Below are 22,805 nucleotides of genomic sequence, written 5' to 3' on the forward strand. Positions count from 1 at the left end.
ACTCCAAACAGTGGGACAGACTGGGCAAGAGAGCCGAGTAGGTGGCCCTTGAACCAAAGTCTCTTAATAATACAGAACCTCAATCTCGCCACATGGGAAGTCGCTGCACTGAATAGGTTATTGTTTATTTTTCCCTTTTCTTTTTTTTTTTTTTTGTATAGGCACGTTGTCATTCAATGAATAAGTTGCTAATGGGGTTGTGAACTGAGCTGCTTAATGGCTGAAAATTAAAAATTTAATTAACTTATCCGCTAAAGACAAAACAGGTCATTCAGTTCAGCCACTTCAACTGAGACAGGGCATAAAATTGAAGCCTCAAAGTCTCTAATCTAAATCTCTTTTCTTCTTATTTGGACGGTTGGTAAATAGGATTGGTCCCGGCCAGCCATGCATTAACTAAGCAAACAAAGTGCACCGTTGAATACACGCATACCTTGGGATAATCATCTATAAACTTTACAAGTAAGACAGAAATCAGGCGGATATAACAAAATATCTACGTTAACCACCACAAAAGTCTAAACAATAGCTAACGAAAAGCACAAGAACCCGATTCACGCCTGAATAGAAAAATGCATCTGGAACCCATTAGGAGACCCATCCTTTCCACCGCGCTTCTTTTTCCCCACAAATTTGGAGGTATTCATTGCCTACTTTCTCAGAGCTTAGCAATGACTTCAATTCTAGTCTCTTTTTTTTTTTTTTTGCAGAAAATTTCTGAACCCACTTACTTAAGGAGGGCTCTTTCACATTGAATGATCGAAATATCAATTTGAGGAATCGTTGAAGCCACGGCATTTAGATTTAAATGGCAAAAGCTCGAAGACGAATTAGTTGCTCCTAATGTGAATATCTTAATTTATGATATTCATTAATGATTGCTGAAGCTATTGGCTGTTCTTTTCTCTTTAAATAGAGCATGGTCGACCTGGTGGCTCTTGAGCCTATTAGCCTTGATCCAGGAGGTCCTTAGATAAGTGACTATCAAGTGCCAGGGGCCCAATCGCCACGATAATAAAGCTGATTCTGTTCAAAGCCAGACTGTAGTCTGTAGAGACTTGGAATCTTAGCAACTGTATGTTCACCAAGTCTGGTCACAGCATTGCGGAACTATGCACACATGGAATTGAAACAATATGCAGCTAATAGCAGAAAATCTTCTTCAAACAGATAATTCACACAAATGGAACAAAGTTGTTCCAAGATTTCAGTCAAGCTTCTGCCTCTACACAATTATCTGATTCAAAGTTTAAAGTAAGATAAAGAATGGATCATAAGAGGATCCTCCATCACATGATCAACCAACCAGTCACTAAAGATCACTTTGAAAGTAGAAGAATTGAGAACAATAGCCCTCCCATGAGACAGCAATTTCTTTCCAAAGCTTCTCTCAACCAGACTGCGGCTTTATGGCCAGCAAAGAACCATTTAATAGGGGATCTCATGCTTTTAGTAATTTTTCTTGCCAGCAGCAGAAGCCCCTTACTGATTAATGCAAGAGCCCGTTAGCTGAAAAATGTGATCTAATTACTTACCATTTGATTACCAAAAAATTTACTTACCATTTACCAGGGCAACATATATAAGAGATCAACTACAAAAATCCACACGAATGAGGAATTGTTTCTGAAATAAACGCCTTCATTGAGGAAGACACGACCAAAAAGGATACTGGTTTTATTTCTTTTATTTCTTTAATTTTCTTAACATTATTTAAGGAGTACAGCAGTGCAGCATCTAGCAAGTTCAAAGATCTAGAAGAGAAGGCCCATAAAGATATGCATAATGCAGTGGGATACAATTTAAAGGTGATGACCATTTCAAGCATGAGGGTATGTGAAATTCTTATGGTACTGTGTGCCAAATCCTTACTCTCAGTAATTACAGAACAAATGCAATGACCGAATTAGTACTCCACTCTCCAGCAGATGCTCCAAATTCAGATGCTACTAGAGTTTTTTACCTTCCATCCATTTGATGCATTTTTTTTTCCTTTCATTTTTAAGTTCAGTAGATTTCGTTCGGTGAAACTTGGCCTCACTTCCAAGTTTTATCAAAAGATGCATCACATGACAGATGGTAACTTCACTTTTTGTTCCTAATATCAGCAGTGCCTCTCTGATAGAGATATCAATGGGTCAGATTTGGTTTGGGTTTGGCTAAGCCTGAATACAGCCTCACTTGACTGATCCCCAACTCAAACCTGCCCCACCCCTGTGAATAGAGTGGACCAGGGTTTGTCAAGGCATGAAGCAGAGAAGGCAGAGTGAGATATAATGTGAAAATATTAAATATAAAATAATTTTTATTATTAGCACAACTAGAAATACTGTTTTAATCAAGGAATAAAATGATATAATAGAGAAAATGACAACAATACTTGCAATCTACTTAGAAGAATTTGAAATATTCATGGAATGGCAATCTAAGTATGACATTTATCATAACATGAGCACAAACCGAATCCAACTAGAGGTATACTAAACCCGACAGAGTAGGGGCAGCGTGGGGCAGGTCACCTAATTAACCTACCCCCATTGAAATCCCTATCCCATGACAACTACTGATTAGAAGCTGCTGCCAGACCAAAGGGAGAGGTAACCTGATATGATCTATAACTTCACATAAATACAAATACTAAACGTAACATAGTTATGTATACATAATGAAGTTGCCATCCTGATCTTTGACAATCATTTTACCAAATTGATGGCTATTGAAATGTAAAATCATAATTATGATTCAATTGATCATTTCGAAAGAGTTTTGTGCGTTGTAACAGAATATGAAAACAAAACAATGAATACCTTTTCATGGAGCTGAGGCTCATAATTTATTTGAGATGCACATAGTAGCCAATCACCATATCAAGCTCTTTCTTCTACACCTGTCAACACGGTCAGCACTCATCCGTGATTTTTCTTGCTTTTTTGACTTCTTACAATTCACAAGTTGACTATCTAAGCTGTTTCTAGAGATTTCAGAATGGTCACAACCTACTTCATATCCATCTGAAGTTCCACTTTCAACTGGTTTACTCTGATCTCCTGAGCCCGTCCTTGCTTTTTTAGGACCATTTGTTGTTGTCCTTTTACCAATAGTCAACACAAATTTCTTCAGGTGTTTAATGTACTCGGGGTAAAGTTCAAGATTGCAATGGCCACCACCATTAAGCCAAAGAGGTTCATATTTTTCCTTGCAAAGTTCCCAAAGCTGCTTTCCATGGGAGAAATCAACAACTTCATCTGCTGTGCCCTAGATGAATCGAAAATACTATCATTAGGTTTGTTCAACAAATTTTTTAAAGATAAAACTAATGCATGTTCAAATATTATAGACATATAATAACCACGAGTATCACATAAGAGACTAGTTTAATGTTTCTAAACTTTCATCTTATAGACAGCTATTGCATCGGTCCTTGTCTTCTTCTTCCCAAAGATAAATTTTGATTTCAGTTCCTTGGGGAATCCTGGACAATCATGGATTTGGGTAGCATTTAGAAGGGTTCTTATTGTTTACACTGGTCTGATTGGTGAGGGGATGACTATTAGAAAAGATGCATTAGCAATTAAACATTAAACGAGATTCAAATGGATTCCGGATTGCTTGCTGGACAGATGCAACATCACATAAGAGAGGCTAGATCATTGTAGCAGGGTGAACATCTCAACACATTGGCAATGCATTAACTGATAAGAGAGGCTAGATTGTTTGCTGGGCTGAGGGGGTCATTTTCCATTTGCCAAAAGGTGTTGATCTTCAGTAAATAGTAAGTCTTGTATTAAATTAAAAGTGTAGCAGAGGATTTGCAGTATGGCTTAGTAGTCCCCAATGTGTGGTGGGAATCTATACAAAAAAATGCAAAACACAAACAAAATGCTATGCAGATCTATATTTTTTGTCTCTATGTGAAGAGACTATCATGAGAGAAAAAGGAAGCTCTCTATGCTATGCAGTTTAGGAATAAATCATCTGCAGTTTCTAACTCCAATGCCAAAAAAATTGTCCATCAAGAATGGGTTTTAGATTCTTGAGTTGTCCGTTGCAAGGCATGGGTTGCCTGTTATATTTTGTTGGGTTTTCTATCTTATAGTACTTTAACTTGCTTCTTTGATTTCTAAGCATGGTTTTATTATCTGTAACTAAGGCTCAGTTTGTTTGCGCATTTGCATTGGTAAAAATGAATGAGAGTACAAATAGGCAGAGTGTAAATTCCAGTTTACTTTTGCTTTATATTTGACTTCGTTTTGTTTTATTTGTTTGGGAGAAGTAAAATAGGAATTAAAATGATGTGGTCCCAAACTGTTTGAAAGAGAACAGAGGTGGGAGGTTTATTTGTTTGGAGCAAGCTAAGAAGCAAGATGATGTGGTCCCTACTTTATATGAGAGAGAATTGATGTAGGAGGAATGTGGTTTGATTTGTATTGGTTTTTTGGGATGCAAAATTTGCACTGTTAGTGAGTACAAATGAGACAAAAGTACACATTTTGTATCAGGTAGGAATACAAATCATGGTTACAAAAAAAAAATGCAGAACTGAATCGGGTGAAAATTTTGTATCCAGTTCAGATTTGCATTGCAAACAAAGAGAGCCTAAGATAAATTTATTGGCAAAAGCAGGACACAAAAGAAATTAAAATAAAACAAAAAATACACCACAGTGGCTCCACTTTGCTAATGCATTCTCATCTCAGATATAGATAAACAATGCACCTGACCACTAGTCATCCTCGGTTGTGGTATTGACAGGAACACAAAGATTTTGTGCCAAGTGGAAAGATAGCCCTATATTTCATTTTTATTGTATGAGACATGTTATGACTCGGCCTGCCTTAGAATTCTATCTGTCTGAGATCGGTTAGGTAGAAAGAGGTAGAAAGGTGGAAGAAAGAGAGAAAGAGAGAAGGGAAAATTCTGGTTTGAACTGGAAGTGTCAACATAACATTCTCCCAGTCGGCCAGGCAAAACTTATATTATTAAAAATGATTGAAAAGACATATGTGCCCTTATTTAAGTTAGGCGCATTGGTTCCAACACAACATTACAGATCAGCAACATTAATCTAGGTAAAAAGATAAAAATACCCCTACGCTAACACTCCCCCTCAAGCTGGTGAGTATATATCATATACTCCCAGCTTGTTACATATGTAGTCCACTCTTCCCCAACTCAAGCCTTTTGTAAATAAGTCAGCCCACTGATTTCCTATATTAACATGTGTAGTGTCTAGTTCTCCATTCAGCACCTTCTCCCTTACAAAGTGGCAGTCAACTTCAATGTGCTTGGTTCTTTCATGAAACACCGGATTAGACAAAATATGAACTGCAGCCTGATTATCACAATAGAGCTTCATTGGAGTGTTGATGTTGTACTCTACTTCCTGTAGAAGGTTCCTTAGCCACACTAATTCACAAGCGGTGTGCACCATAGCCCTATATTCTGCTTCTGCATTGCTTCTTGCCACAACTGTCTGCTTCTTACTTTTCCATGTCACCAGGTTACCTCCCAGGAAAGTGCAATAGCCTGTAGTAGACCGTCTATCAGACATAAAACCGGCCTAGTCAGCATCAGAATACCCTTCTATTTCAAGTTTTCCGCCATTCTTGTATATCAGACCGCGACCCGGAGCCCCTTTTAGATACTTCACAATTCTCAGAACTACATTCCAATGAGGAATCAGAGGTTTTTGCATGAACTGGCTTACCACACTAACCGCAAATGAGATGTCTGATCTAGTAATGGTTAGGTAGTTCAGTTTGCCCACAAGTCGTCGGTATCTGCTAGGGTCTTCAAACACTTCACCCATATCACTGCTTAGCTTGGTATTTGTGTCCATGAGTGTTTAAGCTGGTTTGGCACCCAACAAGCATGTTTCTTCCAGCAAATCAAACACACATTTTCTCTGGCACAGGTTAATACTATACTTGGATCTTGCTACCTCTATCCCCAAGAAGTATTTCAGCTTACCAAGATCCTTTGTCTGAAAATGATCCTACAAATAAGTCTTCAGCCTGTCAATACCCATGTTATCATTTCCAGTAATAACAATATCATCTACATACACCACCAACAGTATTTTTCCTCCTAGAGAGTCATGACTAAATACAGAATGGTCAACTTTGCACTGTTTCATTCCAAACTTCCTTACCACCTCACTAAACCTAACAAACCATGTTCGAGGAGACTGTTTAAGCCCATATATAGCCTTCCTTAGTCTGCACACCTTACCATCCTCCCCCTGAGCAACAAACCCTAGAGGTTGCTCCATGTAGACCTCCTTGAGTAAGTCACCATGCAAAAAGGTATTCTTGATATCAAGTTGATATAGTGGCCACTCATACATGGCTGCAAGAGAGATCACAACACGAACTGACCCTATCTTAGCAACCAGTGAGAAGGTCCCTGTGTAGTCAATACCATAGGTTTGGGAGTACCCTTTTGCAACCAATCACGCTTTCAGGTGTTCAACACTACCATCAAGCAGATACTTAACCGTATAAACCCATTTGCAACCAACAGCTTGCTTCCCAGGAGGAAGAGCAGTGATGTCCCAAGTATGATTGTGATGAAGGGTAGAGAGTTCTTCTTCCATGGCTTGGCACCACCCTGGAGAGGCAAGGGCTTCCTAGACATCCTTAGGGACAACAACTAATGATAACAAGGTGACAAACTAGCGATGGGGAGCGGAAAGGTGAGTAAGTGAAACATAATTAAAAATAGGATGAAGGGTGCAAGTGCGTTTACCTTTCCGCAAAGCAATGGGAAGGTCAAGCTCAGATGCTAAGTACGGGTCTGGTGCCAGATCCGTTGACGGAGATGTAGCCGGAGGAGTAGTAGCTGGTCCGCGTGGGCGATGTGTATACACATGACGAATAGGTGGGCGTTCAATAGGTGGTGGCACCGGAGGCAATGGTTTGGTCACTGCTGGAACCAAGGGAAGAGGGTCAACAACGGGAAGTGGAAGAGGAGGAGGTGATGAGGAGGAAGAAGTATCACCGGACCCTAAAAAGAACGGAGTAGACTCAAAGAAGGTGACATCAACACACACAAAGGACCGTCGAGAACTAAAATGGTAACACTGATGCCCTTTCTAGGTCCGAGAATAGCCAAGGAAGATACACTTAAGAGAACGGGCATCGAACTTGTCAATCCCGGGACCCAAATTATGGACGAAGCAGACACACCCAAATACCCTCAGCGTAAGAGGAAACGGAGGCAAAGCGGGAAACAAGACTTGAAACGGAGAATGACCTTCAAGGATGAACGTGGGCATCCGATTAATCAGAAAGCACAAGGTAAGCACTGCATCACTCCAAAAGGGTTTGGGAACATGCATGTGATGCATGAGGGATCTTGTTGTCTCCAGGAGATGGCGATTCTTTCTCTCAGCCACCCCGTTTTGTTGTGGGGTGTAGGGACATGAGGTATGATGTATAATGCCGTGTTGGTCCAGGTATTCCTAAAATGATTAGGATAAATATTCGCGGCCATTAACAGAATGGAAAACTTTGATGTGGGTACCAAATTGGTTACGAATCTCAGCATAAAATTTCTGAAAAATGGTAAACAATTCACTTCTTTCTTTCATTAGATCATCTACAAAAATGATAAAATATATGTATCCATTATATGACATCACTTTATAAGGACCCCAAACATCTGAATGAATTAAAGAAAAAGGACTGGACACACGGTTATCAACCCTAGAACTAAAAGGAACACGATGGTGTTTCCCAAACTGACACAACTCACAATCCAAAACAGAAAGCTGACTCAAGGATGGAACCAAAGACTTCAAGACTTTTAGCAACAGATGACCAAATCGGCAATGCCACTGGAGGGGAGAAAGAGATGACTGGAGAGCTGTTGAAGTTCTACCACCACCACCATCAAAATAATACAGTCCACCAGCTTCATGCCCTCCACCAATCTTCATCCCCATCTTGAGATCCTAAAAAACACACATAGAAGGATAAAAGGTACATAAGATTAAAAGGCAATTTAGGAACATACAAAACTGAGGAGAGGGATACAGGATCTAGGTCAACATTACCAACACCACAGATTGAGGATGTGGAACCATTAGCAAGGGCGACAGATTGTGATGTTGAGCAATGAGATAAGGATGAAAACACACATGGAGTTCCAGTCATGTGATCTGAGGCTCCAGAGTCAATGATCTAGGGATTGTGTATGGATGCCAGACAAGCCATACCTAAGTGAGCAAAAGTCGTCGTGTTCTGCTGTGATTGGATAAACCTCTCATATTCATCACGGGGAACACTCACCATCTCCTTCACGGGACCATCTGTGGGTGTAGGAGGTATCTAATCAGATGAATGATTCTCTTGTCTAAAGTTGGAGCTTGAGTCACTAGTCGCGGCATGATTGGCCCAGGTTGGGAGTGGACCATGTAGATCATAACAATAGTTAATGGTATGTCCATCCATGCCATAATGAGTGCACTTCCTCAGGCCTGAGCCACATCCTCTACCATGGCCTCCCCCTGAATCTCTGCCCCCAGTACGACCACCACCACGATTATAAGTAGGCCCACCATTACCACTTCGGCCATACACAAAACCACTACCACCACCATGGCCAGACTGAGCTCCCCTAGCTCCACCTCGAGTACAACGGCCTCTCGATACAGCAAAGGCAGATCTATCTGAGATATTAGAGTTCTCAGTAGATCCGATAGAAATCCTTCGAAGTCGAGCAAACACCTCTTCCAAGGAGGGAAGAGTTGATCCTCCTAATATCTGAGCCCATACTGGTTCATATTCAAACTTCAGTCCCACCAAAAATCTAGTCACATCAAGTTGTTCTCTCTGTTGCTACTGAATCTTGACATCAGAAGTGAGAGGGTGATAAACATTCAACTCATTACGTATGTTTCTCATGTTGGCATAGTACTCCTCAAGACTCTGATTGCCCTGTTGCAGGTTAAAGTACTCTTGATACAGCTGATACACTCTGGCTGTATTGTCCTGACCCGAATACAATTTCTTCGCATGGTCCCACACATCTTTGGCAGTGTCAAGAAACATGAAGTTTACACTAATCTTGGGTTCCATACTATTCCAAAACCATGTGATGGTCTGAGCAACCTCTTGCTCCCAGTCTTCATACTCGTGAGAGTCAGTGGAGGGTTTCTCCTCTCTTATGTGTTTTACCTTCTTCTTTGCCTTCAGAAAGACTTCGACGGATTTAGCCCAAGGCACATAATTCTCTCCATTTAGTTTAATGGAAGTCATCTGAACATTCAGGTAGCCTGTAGGCACCATCACACTAGGTTTACAATCACTGTTATCTCCCATTATGTTATCACCGATTCTGCACACTTGCTGAATTCTATTACCACTGAATTCTGCATGCACACAACTAGATCACACCTGTCACACTGGTTTCAGCACTTGTTGTTGCTGAAAAGTGTGCTCATTACACCACAAACCCTACGACTACGACTACCTGAAATCTCACCACTATATGATTATAACTCTTCCTTCGAAATACACAAAAACCAGCATAAACCCTAGCACATTACTGTCTGAAACCCTAGCATATGGTCTGAAACACACTTCCTATTTGATCCATAACAGATATCATGCACTGAGATCTCTTACCTATCACTGAAGTAACAACCACACGAGCAGGAAATCAGTCCACACACGACAACCACTACACCACACAGATCGGCTCTCAATTCTTCATCGATTAGGGGAGGGCGATCTTAGAAACCACAGCAACCAACCACACACGACCTGACTAGAGGCATAGAAACCTCCAAGGGAAGAGGGCAATCACTCCTTTTCAGCCCTTTCCCTTATCTCCAGTCGAATGCAGAAAAAAAAAAAGGAGAAACCCTAGATAGGGTGCGCAGAGAATAGAAATCTAGGTAGACAGAAATCTAGGTAGATTCAATCAGCTCTGATACCATGTTATGACTCGGCCTGCCTTAGAATTCTATCTGTCTGAGATCGGTTAGGTAGAAAGAGGTAGAAAGGTGGAAGAAAGAGAGAAAGAGAGAAGGGGAAATTCTGGTTCGAACTAGAAGTGTCAACATAACATTCTCCCAGTCGGCCAGACAAAACTTATATTATTAAAACTGATTGAAAAGACATATGTGCCCTTATTTAAGTTAGGAGCACTGGTTCCAACACAACACAACATTACAGATCAGCAACATTAATCTAGGTAAAAAGACAGAAATACCCCTACACTAACAAGACAAATTCATGAGCATGCCTACCATCCATTGATACTGTTGTAACATCTTCAGGGAATTTTCTGTGATTTTGACAAACGTCACAAACCATTGAAAGAACGTTTGATATTTTTTTTATATATTTGATACTTCAGATGCATTGGAATTTAAAAGCAAGAAAAAAAAAAGAAAAACATGAAAAGTAAATAGAATAACTAAAGGGCAATATATCAAGTTTATTTCAGCTTGTATTGGGAGTTATGCTGTTTGACCATCTCAACTACTGAGTCATTGGAAGAAACAGTTTACAAAGTGCAGATCTGGCATATAGCATATCGCCCTATGGGGATCAAGGCACATTACAGAACCAATAAAGAAGTTTTTTTTTGAGAAGTTTTTGTCTCTTGATCTTGTTTGATATTTCTGTGTATCTCAATAAAGGAGTTTCTAAATTATTTCTTACTTCTGAAACAAGTCATGCTTGTGCACAGGTTATCAATCAACCAGTGCTAGGCCATACAAACAAGAGACATAAGGGATAGAAATCTCAACAGTGCTAGGTCATACAATCAACCATAATAGCCCAGATTAACCTGGCCCTGCATTTAAACCATCCCAGACTGCTTTGTAGCCTGGTAGGCTGGGTTGAAAATACCAACCCTCTATTAATGCTACATTAACATTTGTTATGTTATATACATGAATAGTTTAAGAAATGTAATCATGCATAGAAATAATAAAGCCTTATCCCACTATTAAGCAAATCCTACTCTGCCACTAAGTTCTAGCTAGGATTCCTGGTCCACAACATCTATGAGTTATGGAAACTCTGAAACTGATAGAGGAAACATGGGTAGTAGTAAGAAATGATTTGTTAAAAGACCACCAACAGCTCCAGTTAGAAGTGATCTGTTACAAGTGGAAGGGTCTAAAAGAGCTAGGGGTAGAAGTAGTAAGAAATGATTTTGAGAACTAATAAATAATAATTTAACAGTGGATATGGCTTTAAATAGAACAGATTGGTGAAACAAGATTCATACAGCCGACCCCATGTAGAGGAAACATGAAATGACCCTTCATTTCTCAAAATCCATGACATGGACATTGAGAAGTAAACTATCAAAGATTTGAACATGCAAAGTTTTTATTTTAGTTTTCTTGAGTTTACCATCTATAATACTAGCAACCATCAATCCTAATGAAACTCAGTCTTACATGGACTCTTCAAAATAGATTCATGCCTATGTAGTGGGATCATAAAGTCTCTTTACAAATCTTCGGAAAGTTAAAGGCATAGATGATAAGTGTCACAGTGTCATAGTTTTGTTTACTTTGTTTTCTTTAATTTATGGGAACAAAATGTATTGCTGTTATTTCAATATATTGGCAGTGAGTTTCAGTCATTAGAAGTAATTTGTCTAGTCATTATTTCGTTAAGTTTCAAATTTCATAATACTAGGTTGAGTAAATACTAAATAATCGTTACAGGTGCTTTTCACTTATTTCTAAGGTCCAATAACTTTATTGTAATTACAGGAAACAATATTCCATGGTACCGTCTTTCACCTATAAATTGTTCTTTAATTTATGGTCAAATAACTCTCTTGCTTGGTCTTGCTCTTGTGATGCAACCAGACCCTATAAGTGATTCTTAAACCTCTCAGTGATTATTAGAAAAATCCTAGAAAGCTTTTAGGGTTTTATCTACCCCATCCTCTTTTGCTTTTCTGTTTCAGCTTTTGAAAAGCCATCAACAGCCTGGGAATAGCAACCTATTTATTTAAGGGTGAATGGTCAATTGATCTTTATTAAGTTCTTAGTTCCACTTATACAAAACCTAAGACTATGTTTGGTTTGAAGGAAAAGGTAAAGAAAGGAATGGAAAGGTAGGGAAAGCTTTACAAATCTTATATAGGTTTCCCTACCTTTCCCTTCCTTTCCTTACTTTTTCCTTCAAACCAAACACAGCCTAAGTTTCTTGCTTTTCTGGAGAAAGAGATAGTTCTCCTAGAAATCACTATATCTACAAATCCTAGTTTCTGGTTATGAAATCCCCACCTAACCTGGCCATTCGCTTTAACTTTGACCCCAAACATTCCTTTTGTGCCATTGTGAAAATTCTACCTATTTCTCTACTCATGAAATTTCTTATTCTCTTTCTCTAGATATTTTTGCATAACCAAGAATTTTTACCTTGTTTTCTTCTCTTAAACCCATCCCTTGAACTTCCAACCCTATATTATCATCTATATTCTTTCCACAAACTTGTACATACCTTTCCTACACAAAACCTTAACCTATAAAGCCTAACATTCACCAAATTCTCTTCAAAGTTCTTTACTTTTGAAAGTAGTCACTACCCACTGATACAAAACCACCTATTTGACAAATTTCCCTAACCATTCCCATATCACCAGATTCACCACGTCAAGCAGTGTGGACATCTAACAAACATGACAATTTATGCTTGAATATACAATATGTGATTGAAGAATCTTCTACTGTGATGAAAAAATTTGATATTGAACTGTACATTAGGAACACTTGATAATTTAATACAATTATTTGTTTAGAGTTTTTTGCATTAACTTATGCTTTAAAATTAATTTGTTCTTTCCTAACTACAAGTTTATTATTCATACAAAACAAAAACATGCTATTAAAATCAAAATTTAAAAATAAAGGACACCCATTAAGCCTCAGAATTCTATTTTTCCAAAGTTTTGGAGTCTGCTAGTGCCATATTCTTTCCACAAGTATCCACATTATTCCAATGGTAAAATGGGGTAAACTAGTAAATATCCTTAAGAGGTCTATAATGAAGCATATAGTTGAAGAAACAAAAGGTAAATTAGTATTTTCATATGGTAAATTGGTAATTAGTAAGTAACTCCCTTTTTATTTAGACAAAAAGGGAAACAAATCATAATAGGGTCATCAAGCTTTTTTTTTTTTTGATAAGTAGGGTCACCAAGCAAATTATAACCCCATCTTTTGAAGGAAGAAACTAAGGCTTTATTTTCTTGCTCGAATTGTAAGTTATGATGAAGAACTGAGAAAGAAGTACGATGAAAATAAGGTAGAGGAACAGCAAGTATGCTTATCCCCATGGTTCTCTAAATCTCATCATCTCTCCCTTTCATCTCAATTCGTAGTAGTGGGATTTGTTGTTCCTTTCCTTGGGCATGAATTTATTGTTTTGACAAGAATGTCATCCCAAATATCATAAACTAGATTACAAAGAAGCCCGATTAAATGCTGCCTTCCAGCCCCTTGTTTAGTTAGGGAGTCAGCTAACACATTAGCACTCCTTATCCACTTGAATTCAGCATTTAAATCCTTTCAACTTCTTTGGAGACATGTTTGAGAGTCCATGGGATATGTCTATTACATCTCACCCATGTGATAATTACTTTTGAATCCCCCTCCACCTCCACCTATCTAAAGCCTAGTGGATTTGCCAACTGAAGACCCTGCAACAATGCGAATAGTTCAGCCTTCAAGGAGTTTGCAGTACCAATTGGCCTTGAATATAATTCCAGGATCCTGCTCTCTAAATTTCTGATTGTTCCACCTATTCCTGCCATGTTTGGGTTTATCCAAGGAGCTCCCATCAAAGTAGTTTCACTTTGCTGCTTTCTAGGGGTTCCATTCCACTTATTCTTTCTTTTTCTCTAGAAGACTGTACTACCTCCTTCCATGCCCTTAGAATGTCAGTAATAGAAATTTTGAAAGCAGTCCAGTGTTTTAACCCATAGTGCAACCTTCACTTTTATACTATCTATTACCTCCTCCAATGTCCTACTTTTTCTATTAAATATTTTGCTATTCCTCTTTTCCCGCACCACCCAAGTAACTGCTGCCTTAGTAGCTCTCCACATTGTTCTCCCTCTTTTCTTTGGTTGCCTCAAGAAGTTTGGGTTGAAGATGTCCACCACATCTTGAGGGGGGTCCCACCTGCATCCAAAAAGAGAACTGAAATTTTCTCAAATACGAAATACAAAGGAACAGGAGATTAGTAAATGGAGAGGGTCTCTCCACTACCCCTACATAAGAAGCAGATATGAGGATTGAGGAGAAAGGCAAGAAGAGGGCCTCCTTTTCTACAGCACATCACATGTATTTACCTTTCCAAGGAAAATTTCCTAGTAGAAAGCTTGAATTTTTGGTGGTACAGGCTTACTCCAAATTTCTTTCACCAGAAAGTCCACCCCTTGAGAACTAGGTAAAGCAAGATGCTTGAAAAAGGAGGAACAAATGAAGAGTCCATTTGGAGAGATTACTCATATTCTAGAATCTTCCAAGTTTGGGTCTAGGAAAACTGACTCCAAAATGTTTAGTATGCCAATCAAAGAAGTACACTCACTTTCTCTTAGGCCTCTTCTGAAACCAAGGTTCAATTGAAACCTAAAGGAGAGGGTGCTCCCATTCTAGACACAATTTCACCCTTGAGGTTAGAGAGGGAAAAAAGTTCAGGAAATTGATCTTTTAGTGGTGTTTCCCCTATCCAAAGATCTTCCTAGAAAAGGATTTTGTCACCCCTTCCCACATCATACCAAATTAAACTACGAAGAGAAGGATATAATTGCTTTCCAAGGAGAAGCTGAAGTTGAGTGAGGAGTAATTTTAGCATAAGCCATTACCCTCCAGACCATGAATGCTTACTATTACCTTGTGCCACAATCTGTCTCTTTCAAAAGGAAAGCTCCACAACCATTTTCCCAATAAAGTGGTGTTTCTAAGAGCAATGTTTCCTAATCCCAGGCCCCATTTCTCTTTTGGTTTACTAACCCGTTCCCATTTAACCAAATGGTCCTTTTTTTCTCTCCAGGTTCCCATAGAAAGTCCCCCATATATTTCTCTAATTGTCTTGCTACCCTAGTCAGGATGTGGAAGGTGGAAAGGAAGTAAACAGATATATTTGCTAACCTAGCTCTGATAAAGGTGATTCTTCCTCCTAAAGAAATATAATTCCTTTTCTAGAGGGCTAGTTTCTTTGCAAACCATTCCACCACTGGCTTCTAGAACTAACAAACCTTGGGTTTCCCCCCAAAGGTAAACCTGGGTAGGTTACAGGCCAATTCCTTATCTCACATCCCAACACCTCTGCTAATCTCAAAGTTCCCCTTCTTCCAAGTTAATTCCAACAATTCCATTTTTATTCCAATTGATCCTCAAATTTGAGATTCCCACTGAGCTATCAATCAATAACTTCAAATTTCTCACCAATTCTAAGTCTACATCCTCACAAAACAGAATTGTCATCGACAAATTGAAGATGGGGTACAACTGCTTAATTTCTACCAATCCTCCAACCCCTAAACAATCCATGTACATTTGCATCCAAAATCATTCTACTTAAAACCTCTACCAGTAGGGTGAAAAGGAAGGAGGACAAAGGGTCCCCTTGTCTTATTCCTCTCTGACCCGGGAAGAAATATTTTTTCTACCCCATTAATAAGAATGAATAGTGAACTAAGCTAATACAACCTTCAATCCACAACCTCCACCTAGCTCCAAGCCCAAGCCTCTCTAGGATTTCTATCAGAAGCTTCCGGTCCACTAGATCATAGGCCTTTTTGTAGGTCCAATTTACACACCAAACCCTTCTCTTTACTGCCACATTAAGTAAATTCTTTTATCAATTTGCCCTATTCTACTCTCTCTTAAAAATATTTACTAATTTACATCATTTTACTACTTTGAAAGATGTTTACTATTTTAATCAATTTAATGGAATTGACTCATTTAATCTATGATGGGCTTTTCTTACACAAATTTCTTAGTGTTATTAACCTGGGAACATGAAGATATAACTTGATAATAGTAGTAAATCCAAAGTACATGAAACCAATCATACATGATTAAATTAACAAACCCTTCAATACATCCATAATGAAATTCAATGAGAAGCTTCAGTAATTTATGGGAGACACTTTTATAAATTTAATAAATAAAATTAAGTTTTGATTGCCTAAGTAGAAGGTCATCACCCAATGTTGGTCTCAGCTGTTTGGAGTATTGAAAGGGGTGGTGGATACAAACCAAACCTTTGGAATTTGGCATTTTTTGCATAAGTGGATGCTCCCAGACTCAAACCCATATGTTATCACGCTTGTCACCCAAGATTTTACCATTGCACCAAGAAATGAACCATATTTATCCCCTTGAAATCAATCCAACAATAAAGTACCTAGAATTAACGCCACCTAGGTACCATCTAGACACCTTGCCTAAACTACTTGCCATAAATCACAAAGACAGCCAAAACAAAAACAAAATACACAAAAAATGCCTTTCACATAACTATTAACTTCAACTCAACCATTAGGGATGTAACTTGGGAACCTAGACTAAAAGGGTTGGGTTGGGGTTAGGGTTGAAAAATATGAATCCAACTTAACTTCAGGTTGATTTAGAGTTAAGGGCTTAAGGCCTCTGGCAACCCAACATGTTTATTAATATTTGTACAGGGTTCTTGGTTTAGTTCAGAGGCTGCTCCTTGGCTTTTGGATTTGGATTTTTTCTGTAATCTTCTCATTGCCATCAGTAGATTTTTCTGTTTGGCCTCACCAATAGAAATATCCAGTATAATTTTTCCAAACCACAAATTATCTTCTTGTGGTTGTGACTTTCTATTATGTTTCTCTCATCATGGAGTTATCATCAAATCCTTGAACCTGTTTCTGCACAATAAGCGGTATCAGAGTTTATAGTTGTGCCTAACATGTGTCATAGGCATAAGTGCATAACTGATATTCATGTTAAATAAACTCTATTTACTCCACTGCATCTTGGTCAGTATTAAATTATTTTTCACAAGTTTCTTGAACTATTTACTTATAAAGTTTGTGATACTTTTCATTATCATCCAGCCTTGTCCCAACTAAATGGGGTCAGCTTCAGCTACATAATCCCATTTCGCCATTCAGTTCTGTTCAGTGCCATATCGATCATTAATTGTATCATCCCTTTACTTATATTAATTCATTTTGAGCCTCCATATGTTACTGCACAAGTTAATTTTCACATTTGCATCTCAGAAAATTCTAGTATCATTCATTTATGATGAAATTACACACGCTTTTGAATAGAATGGTTTGTAAAGAAAGTAGTCAATACCAACAAAAAAAAGTAGAAATAAAAAGTTCAGAATTGCTTAGTGATTGAGAAATGCTGAAATAAGACAACAAGCCAACCAAGGAGATGAACAAAAACCAAGACAAGGAGGTCAAAGATGTAAATAGTCATAAGTAAAACCACTCACATGAATTACTAGAACTGGACAGTTCACCATGCCAACTTTGTCAATATTCTGGGAGAAAAAAGGGAGTCAGTTTCCATTTAACACAAAAGGGACATGCTAGACAAAATTGAAGATGTGATATTACCTTGTAAATGTCAAACCAGTATGTCCGCTTTACAGGGTACAAAACTCGCAAACCAGAGAGAATAGGACTATGAAGAACAACAGATCTCAAGTTCGGTAAACGTGAAGCAAGATCAAGAGTTGGGCCACTTCCAACTGACTGGCCATATAATATTAAATCTTCATCTTTTACCCCATACTGCTCCTTAAGGCATTTATGAGCTGCCTCTATGTCTGCATATGTATTAGATTCAGTGGGCTGTTTCAAAAAGGACAAAAATGAAAGTTATACTAAGAGAAGGGTTGAAGCATTGTGAGAACAGAAAATGCATTCTCATAATCTCATTCTAAGTGATTTAAAGACCAGATATCTAGATAAGAAAGAGGAACTACTAGATTAAACATGACCAAACAAAACCATATTTTATATGAACTAGGAAAGAAGTTCCAAGCATCTAACCTTGCCACTTGATTGTCCATAGCCAGAGTAGTCATATCTGCAAAAACCAGTTACTAGAGGTAAAGGACAAGAGTAACATATTTGAAATGATAAAATTGATTTAATAATAACTTTTTCACATAACAGAACATCCATGATCAAACAAGAAGATATATCATATATCATGTGTGTGAGGTTTGGACATGTTGTAATAACATTACAAAGAAAAATTGCAAAGTTTCTAAAATAAGAATGTCACATAAAATAAACACAGGATCCATACATATGGTAACAATTAGATCCATAACATTCTATTAAGCATATGTACTGCTTGAACAAACAAAAATATAGGTATTATAAACACTCAAATAAATAAGTGGCGCTAAATGACAAAACAGCAGAAAGGGCACATTGTTAGTAGTTACAAGAAATCCTAAAATGAACGTCAAGTGCACGTAACTGATAGAGGAAGAATTAATATTAGACAGAAGAAAGAAAAACTGGAAAACACATTAAATAGTATTTAATACTCCCTTTTAACTGGACCGGCAATATTAACAAGGAGCTACACTCTATCTGGTACAATTAGCAATCTATAATTAAAATAAGAAACCACATTATGAGCATTAATCATCCTAGTGTCAATATTTGTTATGCCCAACTGAGAAGGAATAACTTAAACTATTTGTCTTCCTGGTGAAGTGTTGATATCAACAAATGCCTCAATGTCACAAACTTGCTTGATCAAGGTATACACCTAACATTCCTAGATATGAAAATGGATACACATAAAGGGAATGGAGAATAACTCCATTTATTTAAACCAGGAAAAGAGAAAATACAAATAACCTATCCAATGTATTGAATCTGCCAATACCATGTATTTTGCATTTATTTAGTTCAAGAACCTTTTCTCAACAGCTATTTCTTATCAAATTTAATAAAACCTTCTAACATTCAACATTCACAATATTATTATTAAAATACATACCAATTATAAGTGTTCATAACATATACTCCAGAGTTTCCATGCAATATTGGGTGCCAGTGTCCATTATCATACCATGTCAATATGGACATACTAACCATATTCAGGTATGTTGCTATCAGAGGTGTACAATAGGACCCTGTCCCAATTACCAAACACCAAAATCCTCGCAATAAGTTACCAAAAGCACCATATAACAACAGGAAATTTGTGACTGAGGCCCCGAGTTAAACCCATAGGATCAATTCAATTCCTGTTAGCAGGTCAGTCACCCAAGAAGATATTTCCCTGGGGTTTGGTACATATTGGACCACCTCTTAGATTTAGATAACTTTTCAGATTTGTTTGTATTGACCAACCTGATGTTGAACATCTAATCACCCTCAGGAGTGTATCCATTTAACAAGAGCATGTTTGGTAGCTTTTTCACCTGAGGTTGAAACACTGCCACATCAGCGCCACATAGATCATTTAACTTTAAAGTTCCAAAAGTGCATTCTATAGAGCAGATTCTACTTGAAACAGAAACACCATATTTTGCATCGGGTTTCCCACATAGGGGGAATTAGAAGAAATGACACAGCATTCCTGCTTCATTTTTCCTACTGGACACCTAATGATGTCTACATATTTGAAACAATAATAAAACATTTTACTCCAAGTTCTGTGCGAAAATGCCTCCCCAATTTCCAGTGCATCTTGAAACACCAGGAATCAAGCTAAGAAGCTTCAGCTTGAAACACCACAGTACCAAACAACATCCAAAACTATGGATATCAGGCCAAATTTTTTTCCATTAATGTAGAGACTCTTTTTGAGATCCAAATTAAGTTTCCACATGGAAGATTCCTGGGTTATTAAGCAAAGCTTGCTAAACAACCTGGCTGCCACATCCATTCCCTTGTGACAATGTGTACCGAAAGATCCCATCTGTCAGTCTCTCTGCTTAATAGAATCATTCTTCTTTGAGATAATGAAATCAGTGCCAAGTAAAACAATATATAAATGTCAATGAAAGGATAACTGATCGAGAATGTCTGATAATCTGAACAATCCAATAAAATAATAAGAGACCTTCAGTATAGCTTCCACTCAACAGTCTCTTGTATCAGTAGAACCATAGACCACCTTGTTGATATAAACCGTTTGCCACATAGGATTCCTTTTCTCCCATGGTAATAGAAAGAAAACCTTCAAAGATGTCTCCCCTTTGTCGCAGAAATAATCCACCAAAATCCACCATTCCTGGAACTAAAATTATACACCTGACGGAACTTATTTAGCAAATTACCTGCTTCTACCATAGTTCATCAATTTCCACCGACTGTTATCAGGAAAAATAAAGTTAATCGCAGTATAAAAACTAATGATTGAACTCATTGGATTCAAAAACTAATTGGACATTCCAATGTACTTTACAGTGTACAATTGGGACTAGTTTATATTGACAGAAAATCGCCAGCCTAAAAGTCCACAAGGATCCAATATATGATTCACACGTATTTGTTAAATAGCAAATAACACAAATTAAAGTCCATTTTCTTGCCATAAATAGTTTCCAAATTATGAATTACCATAATACAACTGAACAAGAGGGATTCAAGATTTCAAAAGTAACCCTATTGCATCTGAGCATTGAATAACCAAAATTTTTATAAGGATTTACCAGAAGCTACAATGGAATCTTTCCGACCTAAAGCTTACTAAGACAACACAAGAACCAAAAAACAATAGAAATTACCCCATGAGATTGATGCGGAGACGAAGGCTAAGCTCGACGAAGAGCTCAAACATCTGGCCCAAATCAGCCGCGTTACCATGAGAATACAGGAGAGTCATAGTAGCCTTGGGATGCTTGACATAGATGGCCACGATTTCGTTGCCTCGTCTGGTTCGGAGCTGCAATACATCAACGTCATCTCGCCTGGGGGCGTCCAGAATGAATAATCTGCCGCCGCAAGCTTCGTCGCCGATCACATGGTAAGACGGCGGGTTAGGAGGGAAGAAGGCAAATTTCGCGGCAATCGACGAGGTGACAACGCCCATCTTCTTCGCATCAGAAAAGTTGGATTCATAAAGCCACCGTGAGTTGATATTTAGATCTCTGTTATGGATCAGCGGGAGGTATTGAAACTCAGTGACTCGCGTCGAAGGGGGAAGAGAGCTTCGTGTCAAAACTCTACACTACAGGAAGGAAATATCAGGCTTTGAACGTCAGAAAGTTGTAGCATTCCTCTTTCCTCTTCTTATCCTATTGCTTCCGTGCGCAAGCGAGAGAGAGGGTGGGCGATGGCCGACGAGCCGACGATCATTGTTCGCTCAGCTTCCGCCTAGAAGCAATTAACAGAGACTGAAGGAACACTACTATTTCAGCTTTGTCGTTTTGACGGCGACCAGGCATGATGGGGACCCTAGGTGCGGTCTACAGAAAAAAAGCTAGGAGTAGGACCCACCATAGCTAATAATCTAGATACCATCTATAAAGATTATTGATTGGATAAGATGATCAAGACCGTCCGTAGGTAGTGATGGAGGGTGATTTGATTGGGAAAAGTGAAAAGAGGATCGTTAGAAGCGGTCAACCTTCAATCGTCAATCGTCAGATATGAGATATCTTTAGTTTTTGGTAGTACGTTCCTTCGATCCCAGTTGGTTGTGACAATCGTGGACTAACGTTGGATGGTTGCTGACCGTTAACACCGTCACGATTTCGTAACGGCCGTTAATGACGAACGACGGTTATTACCGTTATTCACTATTTCACTCAGTATACTTACTATAACGTAACGTGACGCAGTGAAAGAAAAGAAAAGTTTATGGGAATAGGAGAAAGTCAGCGGAAGTTGATAGGTTGGGTTTCGAAACTCCCAAGCTAAGGTGGAGATTGTTTTTGTTTTCCCAACAGAGTTATTAGTTGTAACATCATTAAGAATGATCCCTAAATTTAATTAATCTAATCCTGGTAGTGCGTGAGCTGGATTGGTGGTTCATGGATGTACTCCTCCGGTCTCTGAAATCTGAACCTCGATTTCGTAAAAAGGATGGGGCAAAATTCGTCTTGGTAAAGTGGAATCTAGAGTCCATAGGTCTCGGTCAGTGGAATCACAACTGTCAATGCACAGTCTTTCTTGGATCCCCAGCCCCAGGCCCATCCTAAGATAAGGCCCAAATTGCCAAGACTCGGGCCACAGTCCAGCCTAGTGAGGTTGGTCAGGTTATGGGCTTTCCTTGTAAACAGTAAAAAGAGGTGCTAATGATGTTACAGTTATACAGATAGATGAAAATTTCCAGATTGAGTGGGTGAAATCAAGAGTCTCAATCAAGTTTGAACACAAAGCGAGGCACAGTGGTGCCACCTTTGGGCTTTGGTGGGGGAGCAATGGAGGACACTTGGAGTATGTGTATTTGCTGGGCTAAATTATCAAAGGTGGCATTGTGAATGACACCCAGATTTCCATTTCAAGGTGTTCCAAAAAAGGTGTTGATGATGGATTGATGGACCAAGGAGTTTTGAACACTTGGGGTATCCAATTGCCCATCACACAGTAGCAACCACCACCAACTCCATTCAGGTGGGCTATGGCTGCTGCATATTGCTAGGAATGGGTGGAATTATTGGCGGAGATGGAGTGTTTGGAAGTGGAGGCCTTCATGAGATGAGAATCAATAAAATCAGGCTGTCTTGTTTTGAACAAAGTAATGTTGAGTTGTTCTCCAAAAGCTTAGAGCATTATTATTTACAGCAACAGGCTATATATATACTTATCTATAAAAAAAAAAAAAAAACAGATTATATATA

General features: G+C 38.5%; 1 protein-coding gene across 9 annotated transcripts; it reads right to left on the minus strand.

Annotated features, from left to right (window-relative positions):
• Positions 1-1,126: 1,126 nt before the first annotated feature.
• Positions 1,127-21,454, minus strand: LOC148854903 (uncharacterized). 9 transcript variants are annotated; one of them, XR_016113443.1, is made up of 7 exons: positions 20,748-21,454; positions 18,040-18,076; positions 17,602-17,838; positions 17,478-17,525; positions 3,001-3,255; positions 2,808-2,887; positions 1,127-1,485 (listed from the first exon to the last, which is right to left on the minus strand). XR_016113443.1 is itself a non-coding variant. In XM_088986784.1 (6 exons), exons 1-6 carry the CDS (start codon positions 21,050-21,052, stop codon positions 2,882-2,884), a joined length of 888 nt encoding a protein of 295 aa, XP_088842910.1. In that variant the 5' UTR covers positions 21,053-21,454; the 3' UTR covers positions 2,609-2,881. The 9 variants fall into 9 exon arrangements, 3 of the variants coding, with proteins under 3 accessions (XP_088842910.1, XP_088842908.1, XP_088842907.1); XR_016113442.1 differs by having other exon boundaries at positions 1,127-1,509; XR_016113441.1 differs by having other exon boundaries at positions 2,997-3,255.
• Positions 21,455-22,805: the final 1,351 nt, after the last annotated feature.

This window comes from Nelumbo lutea, chromosome 4, assembly GCF_056320005.1.
Source record: "Nelumbo lutea isolate HS-2025 chromosome 4, American lotus-T2T, whole genome shotgun sequence".
NCBI lineage: Eukaryota > Viridiplantae > Streptophyta > Magnoliopsida > Proteales > Nelumbonaceae > Nelumbo > Nelumbo lutea.

Coding starts and splice junctions, on each gene's coding strand:
- LOC148854903 (XM_088986781.1), bottom strand. CDS start 21,052: ATGGGCGTTGTCACCTCGTCGATTGCCGCGAAATTTGCCTTCTTCCCT. Junction 17,839..18,039: donor ATGGACAATCAAGTGGCAAG/GTTAGATGCTTG, acceptor TTTTTGAAACAG/CCCACTGAATCTAATACATA. Junction 3,256..17,477: donor GTCCAGTTCTAGTAATTCAT/GTGAGTGGTTTT, acceptor CGATTCATCTAG/GGCACAGCAGATGAAGTTGT.